At 39.3% G+C, this 21,990-nt stretch overlaps 2 protein-coding genes across 4 annotated transcripts; one reads left to right on the top strand and one right to left on the bottom strand.

The window, feature by feature from the left end:
- The first annotated feature begins 148 nt into the window (after positions 1 to 148).
- LOC119653898 (Golgi resident protein GCP60) lies at positions 149 to 6,039 on the top strand. 2 transcript variants are annotated; one of them, XM_038059034.1, is made up of 6 exons: positions 149 to 276; positions 339 to 504; positions 561 to 988; positions 1,041 to 1,421; positions 1,481 to 1,655; positions 5,735 to 6,039. In XM_038059034.1, the coding sequence occupies exons 2-6, from the start codon at positions 390 to 392 to the stop codon at positions 5,971 to 5,973; spliced, it is 1,338 nt and encodes a 445-aa protein (XP_037914962.1). In that variant the 5' UTR covers positions 149 to 276; positions 339 to 389; the 3' UTR covers positions 5,974 to 6,039. The 2 variants fall into 2 exon arrangements, with proteins under 2 accessions (XP_037914962.1, XP_037914961.1); XM_038059033.1 differs by having other exon boundaries at positions 149 to 504.
- A 6,019-nt stretch (positions 6,040 to 12,058) lies between these two features.
- Positions 12,059 to 20,247, bottom strand: LOC119655705 (probable tRNA N6-adenosine threonylcarbamoyltransferase, mitochondrial). Of its 2 annotated transcripts, none has more exons than XM_038061722.1 (5): positions 20,111 to 20,247; positions 13,566 to 13,769; positions 13,376 to 13,509; positions 12,786 to 13,247; positions 12,059 to 12,729 (listed from the first exon to the last, which is right to left on the bottom strand). In XM_038061722.1, exons 2-5 carry the CDS (start codon positions 13,757 to 13,759, stop codon positions 12,263 to 12,265), a joined length of 1,257 nt encoding a protein of 418 aa, XP_037917650.1. In that variant the 5' UTR covers positions 13,760 to 13,769; positions 20,111 to 20,247; the 3' UTR covers positions 12,059 to 12,262. The 2 variants fall into 2 exon arrangements, with proteins under 2 accessions (XP_037917650.1, XP_037917651.1); XM_038061723.1 differs by lacking the exon at positions 20,111 to 20,247 and adding an exon at positions 19,829 to 20,078.
- Positions 20,248 to 21,990: the final 1,743 nt, after the last annotated feature.

A 21,990-nucleotide genomic window follows, 5' to 3' on the forward strand; every position in this document is an offset into this window, starting at 1 on the left:
ATTATTTACGATACCATGTTTTTAAAACAAGAATTTACGTAAAAAAATTCCAACCGAATGTGGCCCATGTTAATATATTGAAGGGTTAAATCTCAATCCATCTTCTTACCGCATTCAACACGGTCTTCTAGTAGCAGCGGAATCTGCGAGATGGCGAGAGATAGCCGAGTGCCACGGGCATGATAGACTTTTGACATGCCCCAGCTGTCAGAGTAATTATGTTGAACATCTTTCGCAATTGTCAACAAACTTACGCCTCCGTGTCTATTCCATCAAGTACAAAGCTACGATAAATTTCACATAAACACTTGTGCAAACAGTAGTATCCCCTTCTTAAGGGTCAACGTAGACATCATTCCCGGAAGTAGTGGTAGAAGACGGTGCCGATCATGGAAGCCGCGGAAAACATGAAACAGGGGCCGGAAGGCGAGGCGGCTGAAAAGATTGTCAAGTGGGGTCTCCCTCTTGAGGAACTCTATGCCCTCGCCTTGCTATTCTACAGAGGTAAAGTGCCTTTTAACGCCAACCTAGTCGCACCTGATAGAATTTTTATTTTCTAGAAAAGTCGGGCAAAGCCATTCACATTTCTTACGAAGACAATCTAAAACTTGTAGCGTTTGCGCAGCAAGCGTCTAATGGCCCCTTCGTTGCGGCGAAGGCTCCTCCACTAGGAGTGTTGGATGTAATCGGAAAGGACAGGAGAACGGCGTGGCAAAGTTTGGGGAGTTTGAGCAAATCGCAGTCAATGGAGGGCTTTGTCATTCTCCTAAGTAAATTGTGTCCCACATTGGAGCCTTATCTCGAAGCTGTTAGACGCGATAAGGAAGCACGTATCTGCTTAGAAAACGAGAATCGGCAGCGAGAGCTGCTAGAGAAACAACGGGAGAAGGCAGAAGCGCTGAAAACGGAGGAAATCAAAAATAACTCAGAATTGCAGCGCAGGCAGTTACAAGACATTCTAAATCAGCAAACATTCTACCAGTTCAAGGTAAGAAGCATTTCGTGAAGAGGTTGCGATTATGCTAAAGTTGCCCTTGCAGGCGTACGCGGAGAAGCAATTTCCACGAAATCCCGAGCAGCAAGCGATACTGATTCGCCAACTTCAAAGCGAGCACTACCACCAGTACATGCAACAGATCCGAGCCCGGTCGGAGTCCGAAGAAAATGTTCCTGCAGACGAAACGAAGGAGGAAGTGAATACCACGGCGTTGGAAACACGCGGCGAAGATAGCTCTATGGAGAATGAATGCTGCGAAGAGGATAGTCGTTCTTCGACGGCCGGAATGGATGGAGGTCAAAACTATGGTGTAGTGTCCCCAGCCAAGATGTGGACTAGACCGAACATCAAAGCATTCAAGGCTGAAGTATCCTCAGGAAGTGGCGACGGGGTAATTAACATAGAGCACGGAGAAACTGTTACGGTAAGTCTGGAGTTATCTGCTTGATGCACAACTTGGCAAGCGTTTCTTTCACCCCCAAGGTGCGCGTTCCTACTCACGAGGCTGGAAATTGTATATTTTGGGAATTTTCAACCGACGACTACGATATTGGGTTCGGAGTTTATTTTGAATGGGGCAAGCCGGCAACGAATGATGTGACGGTTCACGTGAGCGATAGCGATGAAGACGAAGAAATTTATGACGAAATGGATGATGGTAAGTGAAATCATTTCCAAGTTGTTGTGGTGAATTCGTAACTACAGATTCGTCAAGGAGTTTGCAATTTATCGCGAGCCACATAGGATTTAAATGAACTTATACTACTGCCAATTAACCTCATTAAATAGCGGTACAGCCTACGCGTGCCAATAACCGTTTTATAGATAAAAACAATTTGTTAAGAGAGTGGGTAACGTGATGTGGGGCTAGTTGAAAACTAATTTGGTTTCTTTCGGGATAGCAATCATTTTAAAGCGTTGAAAGTAGATTGGCTTTAATCAGGATCCAGCGTTCTGTATTGTTCCAGTCATTTATGTTGGTAAGAAATTGAGCGTGGTTAATTTGTGTAATGTCAAATGTTGTTTCGGCGAAGTTCCCATTTTCCTTTGTTGACCAAGTTAATACCTCAAGGGATGAGGACGACTAGTGCATATAATTCAGAATGACGGTTCCAAAATGAATTTTGCAAGATAAAATACTATAAACAGAAAGACGATGAATCAAATGCAAGCAAGTAAATTTTATCATGAGGAATTCACTAATGCTGCGCTTTTAAATGGAGCGAATGGATATTTGCACCATTTCACTACAATTCGCGTATTTGCGGACAAAAGAAAGTTATTGTTTGCATTCAAATAATATTTCTCGTTAATTCAACGTCCATTTTGAGCCATAATATGTTACTCTCTCAAATTTATTTTCAAAGTGAGAGAATCATTATTGTAGTGGGTTTATACGCACATATGTCAGTATAGATCAAAGACAATAACTATTGGCAGCTTCCGGTTTTCTTATGTGGTGTGATCACGAAAAATATTTTTTTTTAAACGTTTTCGGAAAAACGGTCTTTTTTACTCCGGTTCCAGTTTTATAATATTACAATATTTAGAATCAAATTTTGCAGAGAAAAAGACAAATTTTTTAATGCAATAAAAAAAATTTAATTTTTGGTCATTTTTGGGTCTGACCTCCCCTTAACAGTGATTGCGATAGACAAAGAATGAAAGTCAGTATAATGAAGTGGCCGAACGAACGGTAAAAGGGTCTGTTGGAATACTATAGCTCTAAAGCTCGAAGTAGGCATGAAGCAAAAATGATGTCGGAAAATTTGGGGAACTACAAAAACTTAGTTAAACGATTCCTGGAGAAAATACATAATTTCATATTGATATATTGGGTTTAGTATAATAAAAATTAGGATGTATACTGACGTGTGCTATCGCCATTTCTGTGGACTATGTTGATCCACTGCTATGTGAACTGCAAAGCACACCTAAGCTTATGTGAATGACGTGTCTGTGTTAGCTGTTCATCAAAATCTCTGAACTATCTGTAGAAATTACAATGTGTCTTTTAATTAATTGGCAAATTGTGCCTCAGGCACCGCTTTAAGTACATACAAATAAAATCACAATATTATTTAAATAAAAAGAAAACTGAATGGTCTTTGCCTTCCAGAGATAAGGACATAACCATTTTACTCTCCCAAGAAGTGAAATATTTCGCAGTTATTTAAGAAAGGGAGCTTTTCTCGAGCAAATATGTGGGGGCAAACGAGCTTTCACAGCTTATGAGGTATGCAGGCGGATTTTTGTGTCGGTATGGAGACTTAGGGCTACTACTGATAACACTAATTATCATACATGACTCATTGTTAGTATTCCTTCCTTTATTTGGTTCATTTTTAACTATTCCTGATACAAGAAAAGACACGATGTGAAATGTTGGAATAAATGTTATCGGTTCTTGGCGACTCTGCACCGTCCCATACAATGGTTTAAAAATGGACTCGATTATTTCAATTAGGAGGAGAGTGCTGTGAGGACAACTCCCGCCCGTGTTCTCAGTAGTCACTGAAGAAAATGTTAAAAAAAATTGAAAAATTAGTACTGGCCGATCGAGGAATTAAATTGTGGCAGATAATGGAACTGCAGATTAGCAAGGAACGAGTTGGAGATATTTTGCATGAAAATTTGCACAAGAAAAAAATTAGTGCACGTTGGGTACCGCGAATGCTCACATCGTTCGACAAGCAACGACGATTGGAGAGTTGTAAAGATTTTTTGGAATTGTGTTAGAGTAATTTGGACAAAATTTGCAACTGTATTGTGACTGTTGATGAAGCTTGGATCCGCCAAAATGATCCGGAGTCCAAACAAAAATCGATGCAGTGGAAAAAAGGGAGAAAGGCCACCAATGAAATTCAGTGGAAAAGTCGGCATCGAAGATTACGGCAACTATTTTCTGGGACAGCGAAGGAATTTTACTAAATACATTAAAAAATATAACATCATCCTTTTCTTTCATTAAGTACCTTAGGCTGCAAGCTTACCAGTCGGTCCTCGTAACTCGGTGTCATGGGATGATGCCCGTCTATGTACCGGCAGATACTGTATAATAATTTTTCATTCAAAAGTGTTATAATTCAAACATAATAACTTCATATTTTCTTACTCAAAATTCTTATAATTTGTTTTTATGACGATCATATAACATTTCGTTCTATTCTTAATAATCAAATAAGCATTCTAACAATCCAAAGTACTGATGTTGCAAAAGTGCACAGACAAATCCAAATTGCAAAGTGTTATCTAATCGCTCATAGAACAAAAATGCTAAAGATTCACCTAAAACCATAATGTTAAAACGACAGATGTCAGCAAATATTTTCATAGATTTGAAGGTATAAATTGAGTTGGAATTTTTATTAAATTGCCATTAACCAGTCGACATTTAGTGTTCTCATTAATGCCATGCCAGTCGAAACGCCGGCTGACGGAAAATCAGAGAACATTTTAATTTTGAAACAAATACAATATAGCTACCACAATCCTCCTTGCCCTTCAAAGCAATGAAATAGATGTGAGTATGCACGATTTAAAATTGTCCTGGGCTAGAGCAGAAAATGAAATCAGTTGTGTTTGAGAACTGGCACGGACTTGTCAATGAATTGGTGAAATCGATACATTTTAACACACGTAATAGTGAATACAAGAAAGGCTTTTCTAGCTGCTTTTGATCGAATGGGTGACCACGGAGATTCAGTTGTTGTTTTCATCCCTGTCTTTTCAATAGGATTTGGTAGAGATTATACCCTGCCTCTTGTTTGGAGGCTATGATAGTTAAGCGCAAAAGATCCAGTCATAAGCCAGCACTGTTGAGTTTGGTTACTACCTATTACTTACAGTGTGGCCTATGCATTCGCAGTGTAAGTGTAGTGAATTAAGGCTTAGACAAAAAAGTTTTCATTGTGAGCTAGTCTCGCTGCAAAGAACTGTGCGTCTAGGTATGCTTGTGGACACATTAGACATAAAATTTTTGCCGCTGATATACTGCAGTTTCACACCTTGCGATCCATAACCCAGTTTGCAATATTCCACTACACGAGAGCGTCGATTTCAGTGGACCTCCACGTTCTGAGCCCTCAGGGCTATGCCTCTCACCCACTCCGCTCACACAGTCTTTATAAATGGTTTGCATCTGAGAAACTATAAAAGAAAGAGTTTGATGATGTTGTGAGAGATATTTACAACTTAAAGCAAAGAAGAGAATATATTATTGTAATTTTCGTTTCCCCCTAGACATATAGGAAATGATAGCAAAGCGTATACGATGTGATATTACAAATAAAAAAGGTGTTTTTTAAATTGAAGGTCAGCGCAATTATACTCATTCCACATATATCGATATTTTGAGAGGCAGATTTGCTTCCTTCAGTGCATTCAACAAATGTTCTGGAAAAATCATTTATGGCTGTTTATGTCTGTGCTGTACGCTTATCATTTACACATCATTTAAAACAGTCCTGTAGAAAATGAAATGCTAAAAATAGTAAAAAAGCAAAAGGTGTGTGGGTACCCTATGCAGTCAATCGGCTGAGAAAACAATTCTTTCTATGCAAAATTATAAAAAAATTCCACCAGAAGGTCATTCAAAATAACGTCAAGCACATTTCTCTGGAAGGTTAAGTTCTATGATCGCTAGAAACATTACAAATATACTATTTGTTGTACTACGTAACTTCACAATATTCCATTTTATACTTTTAAATTTAAAGCGCAACATTTATTTTACAGGTGACGATTATTTTGAATCTCGAGATTTGGAGAGCAGCGCCGCAGCTATGTCGTACAATTCGCGGAATCCAATTTCAATAATAGTCCCTATTTATCGGCGCGAATGCCATAAGGAAGTCTATGTTGGATCGCACATTTATCCGGGGCAAGGTGTGTACTTGTTAAAATTTGATAATTCGTTTAGCATATGGAGATCGAAAACGTTGTACTATAAAGTGTACTATGAACGTTCGTTATAAACTAATTGCTTACATTTTTTGGCCTATATTTAATATTACAATAAATATTTCATATTTGAAAGTAAATTTCAAGTTTCTTTTCAATATATAGTACCTAGTTTGCTTTGAAGGGAATTTATAGGAAGGAAAACATTTTAACATTAGATTCATATTCAGCCCCTTCTTTTCCTTCTTCCTAGAATCCGAAAAATTCAATTTATGATCCAGAATTCTTCGAGAGGACTACTTCACTATCTCCTGAACTTTATAAGTTCTTCAGAAAGAATAGGATTGCTCCCTTATTTGGGTTTGTCGAATCCAATGCGCTGTACATTTTTTCAAAGTTTTAGTCAAGACTTCGTAGGTATATTGAGGGTTGATTCACTTGTGGTAAATTTCGGTCAAGTTAGAGATGTAGGGTTGTCGTGTTTCAAATAGGAATTTGGTACCGCCTATTGGATTTATTCCACCGAGTAATTCCTCACAGATTGCCCTTTCCTCGTAAGCTGAGCGACTTTTTGAGAGTATTGAGTATTGACGTCATATATCACGGATTTAAAAAACTTTATTCTCTCTCGTTACAATGACCTCACATCATTCCCCAAAACAAAAATTCCAACGAATATCATCGACCTAAGAATATCATCGCTTGATCCGTTACAGAACAAAGCGAAATCGGAAATAGCAATTATAGAAACTTCATTCATAATTACCACATAAAAATCAGTATGTCGAATTGTAGATACATGAGAACATGTGCCCTACGATGGCCAGCAACTCACTACATATAATGAGTGTTATACTTCGTATGCGATCAAATATTAGTAATAGAGTTGATATTTACGATTTTAACAGTTATTAGTTATACAGAGGTCGTCATTTCTTATGCGCCAAGGTACGCTCTCCATACTTCTTCTATTTTCGAATAAATTTAAATTTACTTTCATGGTGCTTTTCTTAAGCTGGATACCATAGTCTTTAGCCCTTATGCCTTTCGGCAACAGGGTCGGCTCGTCTGATCGGATTCGCCACTCTTAGCAGTCGCAAGCTTGGTGCAGACAAGCTCAACAGGTTCTCTGGATACCGTACATCCGAATTGGCTTTCATAGTCTGTTTATAAAGTTGAAGCTTGTTTATGAAGAACTAAAGATTTTTGCCGATGAGCCACCACATTCGTCTGTGTCCTTCATTTAACTCAGCCTTTTTCTTTTGGTTTTCTAACTGAGTTCAGCTTAGCCTCAAGAGTCATGTATAAGTATTTTATATTCTCTGAAGTATGAGGGTAAGTTTAACCAGCCTAAAGTTCACATAAACAGTTTTTTGATTACTGCATCTTCGGCATTATCTCCTGTAGTTAGAGTGGTGGTGCCATCGACAAATGCGACTACTTTAGTTTTGAAGATAGATGGTGTGTGCTGAGAGAGAGAACGAAATGTACACATATAACTTCAAATTCATTTCATACTAGCATTACAATGCAAGTAGCATTGCTTACAAGTGTTGATAAAATAACAAAATCAGTCATCCAGTAGACACCGAAGGAAACACTCTGTTTTTTTATTTTCATCGTCTTGACTAACCACGACGTATCAACGAACGTCTCAAATCTAAAATTTACCGCAATGTCGTCCGTCCTATCGCCCTCTATGGTTCTAAGTGTTGGCCAACTATAAAAGAGAATTAGCAGCGTCTTGCGGTAATGGAGTCGAAGATGTTGCGTTGGACTAGTGGCGTGATACGTTTTGATCATATCTGAAATGAGGATATCCGCGATCGTTACGGGGTTGCTCCGATCGTGGAAAAATTGCGAGAGAGGCGCCTTTGATAGTATGGTCACGCAATTCGTGCTAACGAGAATTTACTTGCCAAGATTGGTCTGAACATCGAAGCCGGTGGTAAACGACCAAAAGGCGGGCCAAAACAGCGGTGGCTTGATACGCTGGATTGGGATTTAAAATCCTCGAGATTTCACCCAGATCAGGCATTTGATAGAGCCAAATGGCAAAACCGGTCACGACGAGCTGACTCCGCTTGTGAACGGGACAAAGGCTGAAGAAAAAGAAAAAGAAGATCGTTTCGATTACCCACCTCCATTTTCATGATAGCAGAGCGTGGTCAAATTAATGATAATAGTAAAACTTTTTCTTTGTGCTTAGTGAAAAAAAAGAAAAATGAACATTATGGAATTAATCATAAACAAATTGAGTAGTAGTGGAAAGTATTACAATTGGTTTTTTTTTTTCAACTTAAAAGTCTGTTTCTTTTTCACGGTTTAACAAAGTGCCTTGATCTAGCTACCCTAGAGACCGAATCTACAAAGCAAGAAAATGCGGCCGGCCTGATAGCACCTTCAGTAGATCGACAATTCATGACGCCCATTACAAAAGAAGACAACGCGTTTAATATGATCACAGTGCTAAAAGTTATTTTGGAGTTAAAAGGAATCGCCAGAGACGATTATAAGAAAAATAAATTCGCCAAAATTAGAAGACTGCGAGTCTATGCAAAATTTCAGGGGTCAGTATGCCTGACTCGCTTCAAGCAATGTTGATAGTAAAAGGACTTTCTAATAGATATCAACCATTTACGATTGCTGTGCAGGCATCTTTTCAAAAATTAACTCGTGATCTGGCATTCAGGAAGTTAAATCAATATAGAGGAAGCGGCACTTTCTTGGAAAAGGTGGCAACAACCCACATAAGCAGAGAAATAATAATCAGTAAAAGGAGATGCGAATTTATTATTATTGCACTAAGAAGGGGCATTTAACCAAAGCTTGCCGAAAACAGAAAAGAGACAAGAAAAAGAAAACTAGGCACAGCGGTAATGATGCATTGCATGGACAACACGAAGTGGCACAATCAGTTATATGTACCCACATCAAATGAGTGATATATCGATAGCCGTATAAGTGTTCATATGACACTGCTGTTAACAAAATCAAAATCAACACCGGTAATATCGTAACAGCTAGCGGGGCAAGATTACCGGTTGAGGCAGTTGGCAACGTGAACATTGAAGCTGCAAAGTGCAATATAATAATAATAATAATTGTTGGCAGAGTAATCCAATTGGATCGGAACCCCACTGCCACCAATGAGATTTGAACCACAACCTTCCGTACGAGAGCCTTGAGCTTAACCACTGAGCCATCCGGACGTTTTGTTTTCATTGAATTTTTAAATATCCATTAAATTAGGGCAGATTTTGAGAGAGGAAGAAAGATGTACAAGAAGGAAAAAATGTACACTCATAGCTTCAAATTCACTTCACGTTAGCAATACAGTGCAAGTAGCATTGCTTATAACAAGTGTAGGTAAAATAATAAAGTCAATCGTCCAGTAGACACCGAACGAAACAGCGAGTTTTCTTTGTTATTATCGTCATGACTATCTCCCTCTTCATTGTGTCGGTGCGGGGGTCGATTTGGCTGAACGTGAGCCTTTCGGTCTCGTTGCTGTGAGTTCGAAACCGGTTATGGATACTGGAGTTCGTCTTTGTCCGTGTTGCGTTTCTATAAGATTATTACTTGCACATGTGAATGAAAAGAAATAATACGACTGTCTGATTGCCTTATACTCCTTAAAAACCAACTAAACCTATACTCTGCAAGATGGTATACAAAAGACAGAGAAAGGTTCCCAAAACGCTGCATCGGGTCGGTTTGTCAGCGAGTTCTTTCAGATCGAAGTAAGCTTCTTCATACATTATTCGGAAGACTCGCTCAGAGATATAAGACTTCAATAGTTTTGTGAAATCTTCTGGAAGCTCTCTATGCAATTTGAATATCAAGTCATGGTTTTACGCTTTATAGAAGGATTAGTAAGCATCGACAAAAACAGCTGAACATATTTGGTTGTTTCTAGTGTTTTTTCAATCATGTTTATTACTCGATGAACCTCTTCTGTGATAGGATGCCTTCAATGAAGTACTCTTAACACTTTTTAAGGCCGATATCCAATTGGATTTTCGATGTTCTCTTCTTCTTCTTCTTTGTTTAATGAGCCATCGCACTCTTCCTCTCCATCAATAGACAAATTATTGAAGACATCAATCAACTTATATATATAGGCAGCTTTGTATCTAAAAACTCCCTCCAAATTAGGGAATTCAACCACCAAGCTGAGGTTGGTCCGTGCCAATGTCCTGTCTGTGGGAGCAACACATGGTAAATGGCGGCCGCTATTACTCGAAAGCTCTAAGTGTTTGAAAATACTTGTTTTCATCGTGTCATTGGGCGACACAATCTTGAATGGAGAATCACGTTCGAGGTGGGTATCCATTGCTCACATGTTAAGAACGGGCGATGACTCCATTGCTGACTGCTGCGCAATGGAATCGTCTAACCTAGGCTGATCAATGTGCCACTTACACTTGAAGCACGTGGAGTTGCACAGTAGAGAAATGTAGACTGAGGGAACTGCAACCTACTATAATAAACCGGCAATCATAATGCACGCCAAGCATCGACGTGCTAACCCCCATATAAGGGCAATCAAAGATGGACCACTATGTACTAAGCTGCTAACAATTCAGTACAAAATCTATCGTTTGTGTTCTAGTTCAAATCGCCCTAAAAATAATGGAGATGGTATGGTATATTCATCTCACTTCGATTGGCCAAGATACTTGTAAATTAAGTAAAATAATGCCGACTTTGGTAACGATGTTTTCCTAGTATGTAAAAGAAGAAGAAAACCTAAACGCTCTTTTCTATATTACGTCCTACTCTATTCTGTAGCAAACGTAGTTAATACTATAATTGGTTCGATAATTTTAACTCACCGTACCAATCCGGCTATAGTAATCTTTCCATAGATTCATAATGTTACAGACAATAGCATCTAGATGGCATCGAAAGCATTACTAAAATATCAAAAAATCTTTAGAGAAGTGGGTGCACGATATGATAGCCATCACCTATTGCAGTCTAATGTGAACAGGGGAATATCATTAGCTACTTTCTAAACAAATGCAACTTTCATTTTAAAAGAAACTTAGTCTGTATGTTGCAACAAGTATCTCGCTGCATTCTATACGGCTTACTTGAATTGCGGCTGCTAGAGGCTCTAGTTGGCCAAATTGAACTACGATTGTTCAAAAACATCGCATTCCTCCAGTCTTGTAAAATTACTCTAAGAAATTGCAGTTTCGTCAAAAGCGGCTTCTAGCCGTGCTTCTTATGTTTTTTCTTTCTTTTGTAACTTAAAAAAAATACTAGACTAATCACTCATGCAGCTACAACCGTCGAAGAGCCCTGAGCAAAAAATAGCCTACTATCCAAATCCAAATGCCATACGGAATGGCAACCCATCCACCACATACTCAAAATAGTTTTCTCGCGTGAGCAGGGAGAATCCTAGTTCAGCTTGTTGAATCTGGTCCCGCACCATCTTGAAAGATGATCTTCAGACATGTCTAGCAAAAGAGACTACGTATGCCGATCGGGGTTCCTTCTGCACCCAGAGTCCTCCAAAACACCTACCTTTTCACCTCCGCGAAAAGCTATGCCTTGTGCAATGAATGCCGCGTTCTTAATCAATGACTTGCGAACGCGAACCAATTCCAAGATAAAACCCTTACACCGAACCATATCGAGTCGATGGACAATCATACATCGTAGATATTTTAAAACTAGCACACCTCGAAATGGCCGACGCAAAGACTGACAAGGCATTAGCTTATGGCGTACGCGTCTCGACACGTCCAACCCTTCAGCGGTTTAAGTCACTAGCTGGAGAGCAAGTAGTTGTGAAGCCAGCCGCTACTAGCCGATGTCATTTTTCTTATCCGGCATAATCCAGCAAACAGTAACACAGTGCGATTTCGCCAATGTAAACTCAACTTCAACAAACGTATTTGAGTAAAGCAGAACGTTTTCAATTTCCGCAACATGCGGTGTCTATAATTTCGGAATCGGATAAATTCATCTTTTCTTTGTTAAACTGTACACAAGTTTTTGCTTGGCCCTCATTCTTGCGTCCGTTTCTCGGAGTTCCAAATATATATTCAACAATAAATACGCCGTATTATTTAAAAAATAGAAATTTTTTCCAAATTATCTTTTCATGCACAGTGGATTAGCGCTGTTGAAAAGCTAATCAACATATTTTAAATATTTTTTTATTTGAAAGATAGTTTACTAGCTAAAATTGTATTCAGCAATAGTTTTATAAAATAAAACACTTGCATTCTCACAACTTATCCAACAAAAAATCACAATTCAAGTTAAGGCCGCTTCGTCAAAATGATAAATACGCATAATCTAAGACTACATAGTCTGTAGTTTATCTGCCCCACCACGTTTTCATCATTGCTTCCTATCAATACTCGACTTTTTTATTGTTTTATCAATTTTGACCCACTTACAGCTTAATTCTGCCGCTGCCACTTTATCTATTAAAGATTCTCCTAAGCTACATTTATTGATAACGTTTACTTCTTCTAAATTTGCAGAAAATGTTGGTTCTGATATAAGCTTTTCAATTCCGTTCCAAGCAATCATAACACCATTGTCAGCACAAAGCCGTTTCGGAGCACGAAACGATTCAAAGTTGAAGTGCTTTGCGACTTCAGAGCATGAACGAAATATAAAATCGTTCGCGGCTACCCCACCTGCCACAACCAGTGATCGAACGTCACCCTTCGATATCAGGCCTTCCTGTAAAGAGTACTCAATTCCACGTTGCAATCTGTGACGTATATGTTTCGCTATGGCTCCCAGAAAGTCCCTGCAGAATTCTCGGTAGGCGGGAATGACTTCATCCGGACGTGTTTCTGTAAATGCTTCATAAAATTAATATGATCTTTATGCTTTATTTTTTGAAACATACCATTTTCCTGTTCAAGTTTGCTAATTAATCGCTGTGCATTATTTTTAAGACCAGCAAAACTAAATTGGCAATCCCTATAGCGCGCCAGTGGAAGAGGGAAATCAAATTTAGTAGGATCTTCAGATTGTGAGGCTGCAACTTCAATCGCTCGACCTCCACTCATGCCATCGAACTCCGGCAAGTTCTGCAGCTTTAATCTTCTCGCGATCTTATCAAATGCCTCTCCAGGTGCGTCGTCTATCGATTCACCAAGTAAATAGAACTTATCTACGCCTTTGACAATGACTAGCTGGCAGTGGCCACCACTAATTAATAAACACATATATGGGAAGGGAATATTTTCACCCAACCTTGCTGTTAAGGCATGTGCTTCCATGTGATGAATAGGGATCAACGGCTTAGAAAACTTTCTGCAAAGATATTTGGCATATCGGAGTCCAATTTCTAGACTCATCGGAAGACCTGAAATAAAGGAAATATAGAACGCATTGCAAACCTAGCGTGCATAATTTTCATTTATTTCTATTTACTAATTAGTCCTATGAATTTAATTCCTTAGTAGCAATATTTAAGTAGGATTTCGTATTCACCTGGACGGTTAGTTACAGCAACTGCATCAATCTCATCCATGGTTATCTGCGACTTTTCTATGCAAGTTTTCACGGCACGATCAATATTTTCCCTGTGGTGATCTTTCGCTATAGGCGGGATAATCCCTCCAAATCTAAAAAAACACTTTTTTTATAATAAACATCAAGTTAAGATGGATATCTATCTCACCTTGTATGAATATTTTGCTGAGAAAATAATTGTTCGCCAATAATTTTCCCGCGCGTTCCATCTTGCTTCACTATTCCTACTCCCGTATCATCGCAGGATGTTTCGATTCCTAAAACAGTAAGTGTACGACTGTGGTCTCTGAAAACTGCACCAAATGAGCGACGGGACAATAAACTTCGCATACAAATAATCATTTTAAAATTTCTGAAAAATACAATTTTTATTTAATTACATGCGCTAGTTTTTGCTTACTAAGATATTCAGGAATTATTTAAATTAAATTGGATGTTTATTTTAAGCATGTACCCTTATGTTCCCAAGAGACTTGCTGACTGTCTTCGATTGTGTGTTGCATCCGCCCCTTCTCGCAGGATTGGAAAGCTGCAATCTCCCAAGTTCAAAATCGATCACTTATATGATCCAGCTATTGCTCGACAGCGGAATAACCGGTCTAAGTATAGCAGCATTGGGCTGCAATTTAGAATGCTTTTTTTTCTCGGATGCTACGCAAATCGTTCGTCACCTCCAAACAGGGCATCACAAGATCTAACTGATTGTGGAATCATGGGAGCGGATCGAAGTACGTGAAGGGCTGCGTAACGCGCTCGAACTCCCATATAGTGCGAAATGCTGGGTAGCTCAACGTAATGTGCTCCATGACAAAATGGATTTTGAAGTTGCCCAGATAAAAAGGATTTCACCATGCATTACAAAACGACAACCGATGAAGTTTTGCCTCTTTTGGATGGATACGAGCTACTCCTAACCACAACCGATAACAGCTACGACAATGAAATCCACACATGGTTGCTAGCAGCCAATCTTTCAAAGAATGTTTGCCCCCTACATGAGGATGGACAATTCTGTAGCCTATATAACGACAAAATCAATGAGCGAAACCACGACCGTTTGATTGTGCATAAAATTATGCGCAATAGGTTGCGAAGGTGTGGGCTTAAACCGTATGGGTGAAGATGATCAAGCCCAGGTAGAAAACGAAGACGAGGCAGACTTGCCTCGAATGGAGGGGTGATGTAGGCCAGGACGAAAGACAGCTATTAGGGATATCGAATTGGCGGACCTCAGCGTAAGACCGGGATGTCTGGAGTTCTTTACTAAGGCAAGGCTAGACCGGAAACTGGCCGTTATGCGATTGTTGATGAGGACCAATGCATTCAAACGGAACGCTGCTATTATTCATCGTTACTCCTGCAGTTTCTTCAGATTCCCTACTAGTCCAGTAATTCAAGTTTTCAACTTTCGTTTTCTTTCAGTCAAGACCGATTGATATGAATTTTGGGATGGGAGTATAGAATAGCATAGGAAACAAAAGTTGTAAAGCGTTGACGTTGAAAGTATTAATTTTGTGTTTAGCCATTACTATTTTCCGCTATAGCTCAGCCCATATTGCATCTACAGAAAATAAAGAAGTAGATCCTTTTTGTTATCATTTTACATAAAATGCATGGTTTTTGAATTGTTTTCGAAAAATATAATTAACCATTTAATCGATTTCTGCGGTTATTTCGAGGGAATCTAGTTGGAGTCTTCCTTTTTTCGAAAGTTGGACAAACCTCTCGGCTTTAAACGCCACCGGACAACCAGGTACCACCCGCAGTCCGATGGGATGCTCGAAAGGTGGCGCAGGACGCTAAAGGCCGCTATGGCCCAAGACTATCCTTCTTGGTCGCAGGTCCTGCCACTCGTTTTATTTGGCCTCCGGACAGCCAATCGAGAAGAATTTGCTGGAATTCCCGCGAAGCTGGTGTGCGGGGAGAACTTGAGATTCCCCAGGAACCCTGTCCTTGACATCAGGTGGGCAGTCAATGTTACCGGTCTGTGGTGACTGCTTAACCATGTGGCTGACATGCCCAGGGATCTCGATTCTTGTGCGCATATCCTGATTGGGACGGACTCTCCTCGGAGGCCGTTGCAGTCACCTTATGAGGGCCACTTCGAAGTCATTGAGGGAGGCCGACATAATATTCAACGTCGGGGCACGGTCAAACGGGTCTCCTTGGCTAGACTAAATCCCTTAGTCCAGCAAGAAAACGCGACCAGGACGAGAAGCGTCAATTTTGACTTGCGGCAGCCGAGTTGAGAGGGCTGTGCGTCTGGTTCCTCGCTGAAAGCCCCCTTAGGTTCCATCTGGGTCGGAGACAAAACGAACCGCGGGGACTCCTCTCAACCAATTGATTAATAAAATAAAAATATATTGATTTTGAAATAATTTGTTTTATCACAATCTCTCCCAGAGAGTGGAAAAAGTCCTGAAGGGAGGTGAAACGCATTTCAGTGAATCGCGAACGCTGGTAGGTATGATTGACGTGCTATGCCCCATTAAGAGGTAAATTACAACTGTATACAGTGGCAGGAAAAAGTCGTACCAACATTTCAACGAATTAAAAAAAGTCGTTTAGGTTAGCAACCTCTGCTTTGCTGTAGGAATTATTGATGGTTCACCACAGAAACATTTTAGGATCAGTCAGACACATTTTAAGCTGGAAAAAATGATGGGAACAAAACCTACCTAAAGCAAATGAAATACAGAAGTGAAATACATTTCACACTCGAATTCGGAAAACGCGATTTAGTTCAACGAAACCAAAATAAATGTATTTGGATCAGACGGAAACCATTAGGTTCGGCTTCCTGGAAGCAAAGCGTTTGAAAAAAAGTACATCATTAAGACGGTATAGCATAGAAGCTATACCGGTCATGATTTGGGGCTGCTTTTCAGCTTCTAATGTTGGTCGTCTCCGTTTAGTTGAAAAGAGAACGTACTTGTATTTCTCGAAACAACTACACATCATAAAAGCGGAAAAAGTACCTTTTAACGAGGAGAAAATGCCAATCATGCCATCATGCCAAGTTTAGCTGCAGTCACTTATCGAAAGTCCCCTAGTTTCCAAACCTCAACGTCATAGGCCACTTGTAAGGTTCTAGAAAAAGTCTGCGACATAGATAAAAAGGCTGAATCGTGGGAAAAGCGCAGGAATACTGATGCAGCATCTCTAATAAAATGTCTGCTAATCTGTCGGTTCAATGTCGCAGCTCCTTTCTAAGGACTTTTTGAAATCATCTACTTCCAAATCTGTCTAGAAGGGAAGTAGTGACGAGGAACTACTAATAATTTATACTTACTTTATTTCATATTTAAAATAAGAAAACTTATGTAAATATACAGAGAAAGCAGTTTGGCCGTACTTTTTCCATCCTGAGTTTTTTACATTTAAGTTTTCTTACATATTTCTGCTCATTTTAAGATAAGAACTAAGTAATTTTACCTTCAAATATTTGACTATAAAATGAATAAATGTTAAATAATGAGTAAAATTTACTTGTCCCTAATTTTTCATCCACTACTCTATATACTAGTGAAGGAAACATTATCTGTTTTTTTACCTTATTCAGTAGAACAGCAAAAAATGCTAGGGTGTTCAGCTCAGTCGACGGGACCCGGTCCTGTGGAAGATTGGGCTATGGTTCTTAATGCATGAACGACGTCATGGCGTCAAATCAAATACGTGTGCACACTACATATTGCTACCCTTACTGAAAAGACCGAGGAACTCGCCCTACACGAAGCCCGACAGTCTGGTGCCAAAAGCTGCGACATAGAACGCGAAGGCAGTAAAATGGCTATAAACTTCTCTATTTTGGGACGGTGTTAGGATTGCCACCTCAAACGATTTCCGTGAGGCCATTAAAGATGCCATACGATTTCGTTACCGTCTGATGAATTATGTGTATTCATTTTTTCCTCGCGTACGCACCACAATCAGGTCAACCTGATGCTGAGAAGGATGCCTTCTGGCAACTTCTCGACTCAAAAATCTGTAACGTGCCCCCTGATGGTCATGTGGATGAAAAGGCAGACGGCAACAGCTGCCACGGGGGGAAAGGGTTTGGAGCACGCAATTAGGGTGACAAGCTTAGAGTCAATTTTGCGGACACTCATAACCTTGTAATTATGAGTACATGGTTCATCAAACGGCTGCCTCATCTAATAGTGGAAGCAGTAAAACGCAAATCTACTATATTCTCATAAGAGGCCGACATTTTTTCACCGTTGCTGACTGCAAAGTCGTTCCCTATGAGACTATCGCCCCTCAACATCGACCGTCGATTGCCGTCTTGCGAATCAAGCCACCGATAAAACAGCGTGAGGAACGCAATAGTTCGGCTACCATTAAATGGTGGCAACTTCATGAGGAGGAAAAAGAAATGACCTCACGCGATTATTAACCATTACGCATGTGGAAGAATCGTGGAACCAAGTCAAAGACACGATCCACAAGGATGGTGGGGTCACAAAGTCAGGTAGACGGTTCATTAACCGAGATACTTCGCTTTGGAATGACTATGTTGAAATATAGATCCGTGAAAAGAAACGCCTATACCATAAATTTCTCGATAAAACGCTGGCCAATTGGCAAAGTTACAAGAATGCCAACTGGGAAGCAAAAAAAGCGACCGCCGTGACTCAAACAATCCATTACGGAAATCTGTACGACAAACTGGACTCTCGGGATGGCGAGGGAGATCAGTATCGTGTGTAAAAGACCGACACGAACGCACATAGGATATCGAATTCTTCTGTTGCGTTAATGACGAGAACGGTACTTTTTTACCGACCGACGAGCCGCCATGGCGAGAATATTTTAAGCAGGTTTCAATGGAAGAATTTGTTCATCCTCTACTTCCACTGCTGACATTTCGAGCAATCGGGGAAAGCAACAGAGTCTGACGACATCACATTGGAGCTCTGGAAAGCGAAGAGCTGGGACCCAACAATGTAGCTCAGTTAATTCTTCAATCGGGTTATTAAGGAAGGTAAAACATCATCTGACTAGCAAGAAACTATTACAGTTCCAATATGGAAAAAGAAAGGTAGTCTACCAGAATGTTGAAATTGCGGTCCGATCCAGTTGCTATCCCATAATATGAAGATCTTTGAATGCATTTTTGACAACCGTATTCGCGAAATTGTTCAAATAACCGTGAATTAAGCCGGGTTGGTTAAAACTGGGAAAGTATTTGACCGTGTGCCATACGAACTCATCTGATATGCTCTATAATTCGCACTAAGATTGGTCTGAACATCGAAGTCGATGATAAGGGACAACAGGCCGGCTGAAACAACGGTGGCTTGATACGCTGGATAATGATTTGTAGGCCTCGCGACTACGTCCAGATCAGGCTTTTGATGAAATAAAATGTCGCAACCGATTACGGCGAACTTTGAGTGGGACAAAGGAAAAGAAGAATAATTAGAACAGTAAAACACCGGATTATATATTTTTAGGAAAAGCCAAACAACAATTTGGAAGACTAACAGCATACATGTATTTGGATAGATGACATATAGATATTTTTTATATTCAGGTTGAAGTGTGTTTTATTTCAATCTATATATTTTTTCACCGTTCTTTAGAAGCTACTACTAGTTGATTCCTATTCTATTAACCTTCTCGCAATCCCGGTTAGACCAATACATATCCATCTATCCTCCCCAAAATTGAAAGCTTTACGACGAAGAGTAGTGCAGTGGGTATAAGGAAGAAAATTTTGTTGTGTTTAGAACGTGTCCTCTAAACGCGTCTCAGCCATTGGGAATATATTTGATTGAAAACATTACCAAGGAAGCAGTGAAACTTCACTGCCCATGCAATTTCAGTCTCCTTTGTACTTATTCCCGCTGTGACCTAATATAAAAGAAACCAGCCCTTTCTTAGTTTTTCATTTCAATGTTTTCTTTATATGTATATAGAAATCAGCCTGAATGTGAATATTACGATGGTATATTAAGGGGGCTTTACACGCAACGATAAGTTGTAGCAATTTATCGTAACGATCAGATTGTTACAATTTATCGTTGTGTGTAAACGGGAGATTGTAGCGATTTATTGGGATTGGAGTTGGAGTGGATGGTTGATGCCGGCCGGCATCAATTTCTGGGAATCGTAACGACATGTTGGAACCTTTCACCTTTCTCATCAAACAACCGATGTACAGCGACAGCAACACTACTTCCTCCATGGTTAAAGCTTTTATAAAGACTGGGGGGTCGATGTAGGGTGACATTTGACAAGAAATCATTACAATTTAGCGTAGCGTGTAAACAGTGCTCTACTCTTTCGATTTGTTGGAGCGATAAATCGTTCAATGAATTGTTACGAGTTATCGTTGCGTGTAAAGCCCCCTTTAAATACGTAAACAATTTCCTTGCCGGAACTTGAAATAAAAATAACCCTTCTTACCTGTTTCTTGGGAAAGACCAACAAGGTATAAGAAAAGCCGATGTCGAAGTTTATCAGAGGACTCCGATATAAACAAACAATCATATAATTAACGAAACCCGAAGTAGGTGACTTATTTTTCATAATTTAGTCAGTTTTGCCTCTTTCAGGAAGATCAACATTAAGCATTAGCAACCAAAGGCAAAGGGTCCGAAAATTGGCATGGCGGGTGACAGCAACCAATTTATTCCCAAGTTCTATAGGTTAATATGTAGAGACAAATTGGCATTTTATCATACTCACTGGATATAGTAGGATCGACAACAATCAGCAATAATCGCGAATAATAAAACTAGAAACTATTAACCTACGTCCTAACGAAAATATGTCAATAATGACATTTATGATTCTTATCATTGTACCGAAAACAGCGCCTCTACCTGCAACTGCAAACAATACAGGTGACAAATGTTATTGGTGGTTTTATTACGTTACGAACGGATATGACGTCGTTGTTTATTGAAACTTCAATCCTCAAACCCCGATGTGAGTAATTTTTATCTACAAAGTTTCTGTTAACACCTATTAAAACGTTTTAAGCTGAGTTTATACCGGTATCCAGATAACAAGGAAAAGTTGATCTGTAAAAGAGATCTGACTTCCGCTCTGGTAGCTAAATTTATGGAGCTCCTAATCGGCATTATATTCTTCATTATTATAAAGTAACTTTATAGATAAAAGATACACTCACTACATCGACATCAGCCGACGTTTTTATCGGGAGGTTTGAAGCACAGTCCTTTCCTGGTTGTTGAAAAGTTGAAAAAGTGCACAGTATACAAATGATACGTTTATCAGGAAGTTGTCGAATAACTCCCAGGAGATTTTCCTGCTCAACATCGCAACCTCGAATCTATACATTTCAAGACCACAAAAGTGACCAAATTTATAACCCGTCAAAATCAAAAATCCCCAAGTCATGGCCGTATAGTACATAAGATGCCCAAGGAATTCCCAAGTTTTCGAATTATCCAGCTGCCCCACTTTTTTGTTTCGACTGTTTCCTGTCATATGCGAAACCTACCTCAGAGTGCAATGTTCGTGAAAGAAGTGGAATATTAAGTGAAGGTGCCATTGTATACACCAGTCAGTTTCGCTTCTAAAGTTTCCGGAAAAAAAACTTTTTCTGCCATATGTTACCCCATATTAATATCAATTAATTAAATGAATTCATACAACCTTGGCCACTATCATTAAAGCATTATGTTCGCAATAACTATATAAAAACTCATAATTAAATAATGACCATTTTTATTTAATTTTATTTTGGTCAGCTGCTTGCTGCTTTCTTCGGCGGAATAAACATTATCACCCGTAGACTACCTAGTAGAAATAGCACTTTTAAAGTATAAACTACACTGCATCCTTTCAACTGAATGCCTTCTTTGGTCATAATGCGTTGTATTATTCCGTTGGGGCCTTTCTTGCTTCATTCTTGTTCAAACTGTTGTCAATTGGTTTCGTTCTATTGTTTCCTTTTTCTTCTTTATCAGCCTATCTATCAAGGCCAGTCGACATCTATTTTCTGTATTGAAATCAACATAATATTTTTTGTTTTGAGATTGAAGAAGTCCAGAATCCGTCATTCATTTGATAATGGAACCGACCAAGTTGTGAGAAACTTTCTTTTATTTTTTGGTCAATTTTTGGGTTTGTACCTGTTAAGTGATAAAATCAAATATTTAAAAAGCTAAAACTGAGACAAAATATGAACTCTATATCTCTCACTTATTTCGTATTCGGAATGTGTAATGAGAGTTAAAGTGTCTCCGGCTCATTGATTATCCATGCGTAATCGGATGTAAACTAAGTGATGACATAAAAGTCGTGGAAGAAGTTTAGGTAAATGTCTAGGACGAGCATGGTAACACGCAATCAGTAGACGTACAAACTTGTTGCTATAGCTTGCAATCCCACACAAATGAGAAAATTTGGAATGGATCTTGACGGAAATCTTCCAATAATACATGTGTGTGTGAAAACAGGTTTGGCTTGAAACCCTTCCACTTGCAAAGTTTTAGGCTTTAAAGTAGATAAGATAAGAAATGCTCTCAATCGCAGATACGCCGAGAAATAATTAGATAGAAGACGGTATAAGAGAAAAGATCTCGGTCGAATAGACG

Source organism: Hermetia illucens, chromosome 4 (genome assembly GCF_905115235.1).
Source record: "Hermetia illucens chromosome 4, iHerIll2.2.curated.20191125, whole genome shotgun sequence".
Taxonomy (NCBI): Eukaryota; Metazoa; Arthropoda; class Insecta; order Diptera; family Stratiomyidae; genus Hermetia; species Hermetia illucens.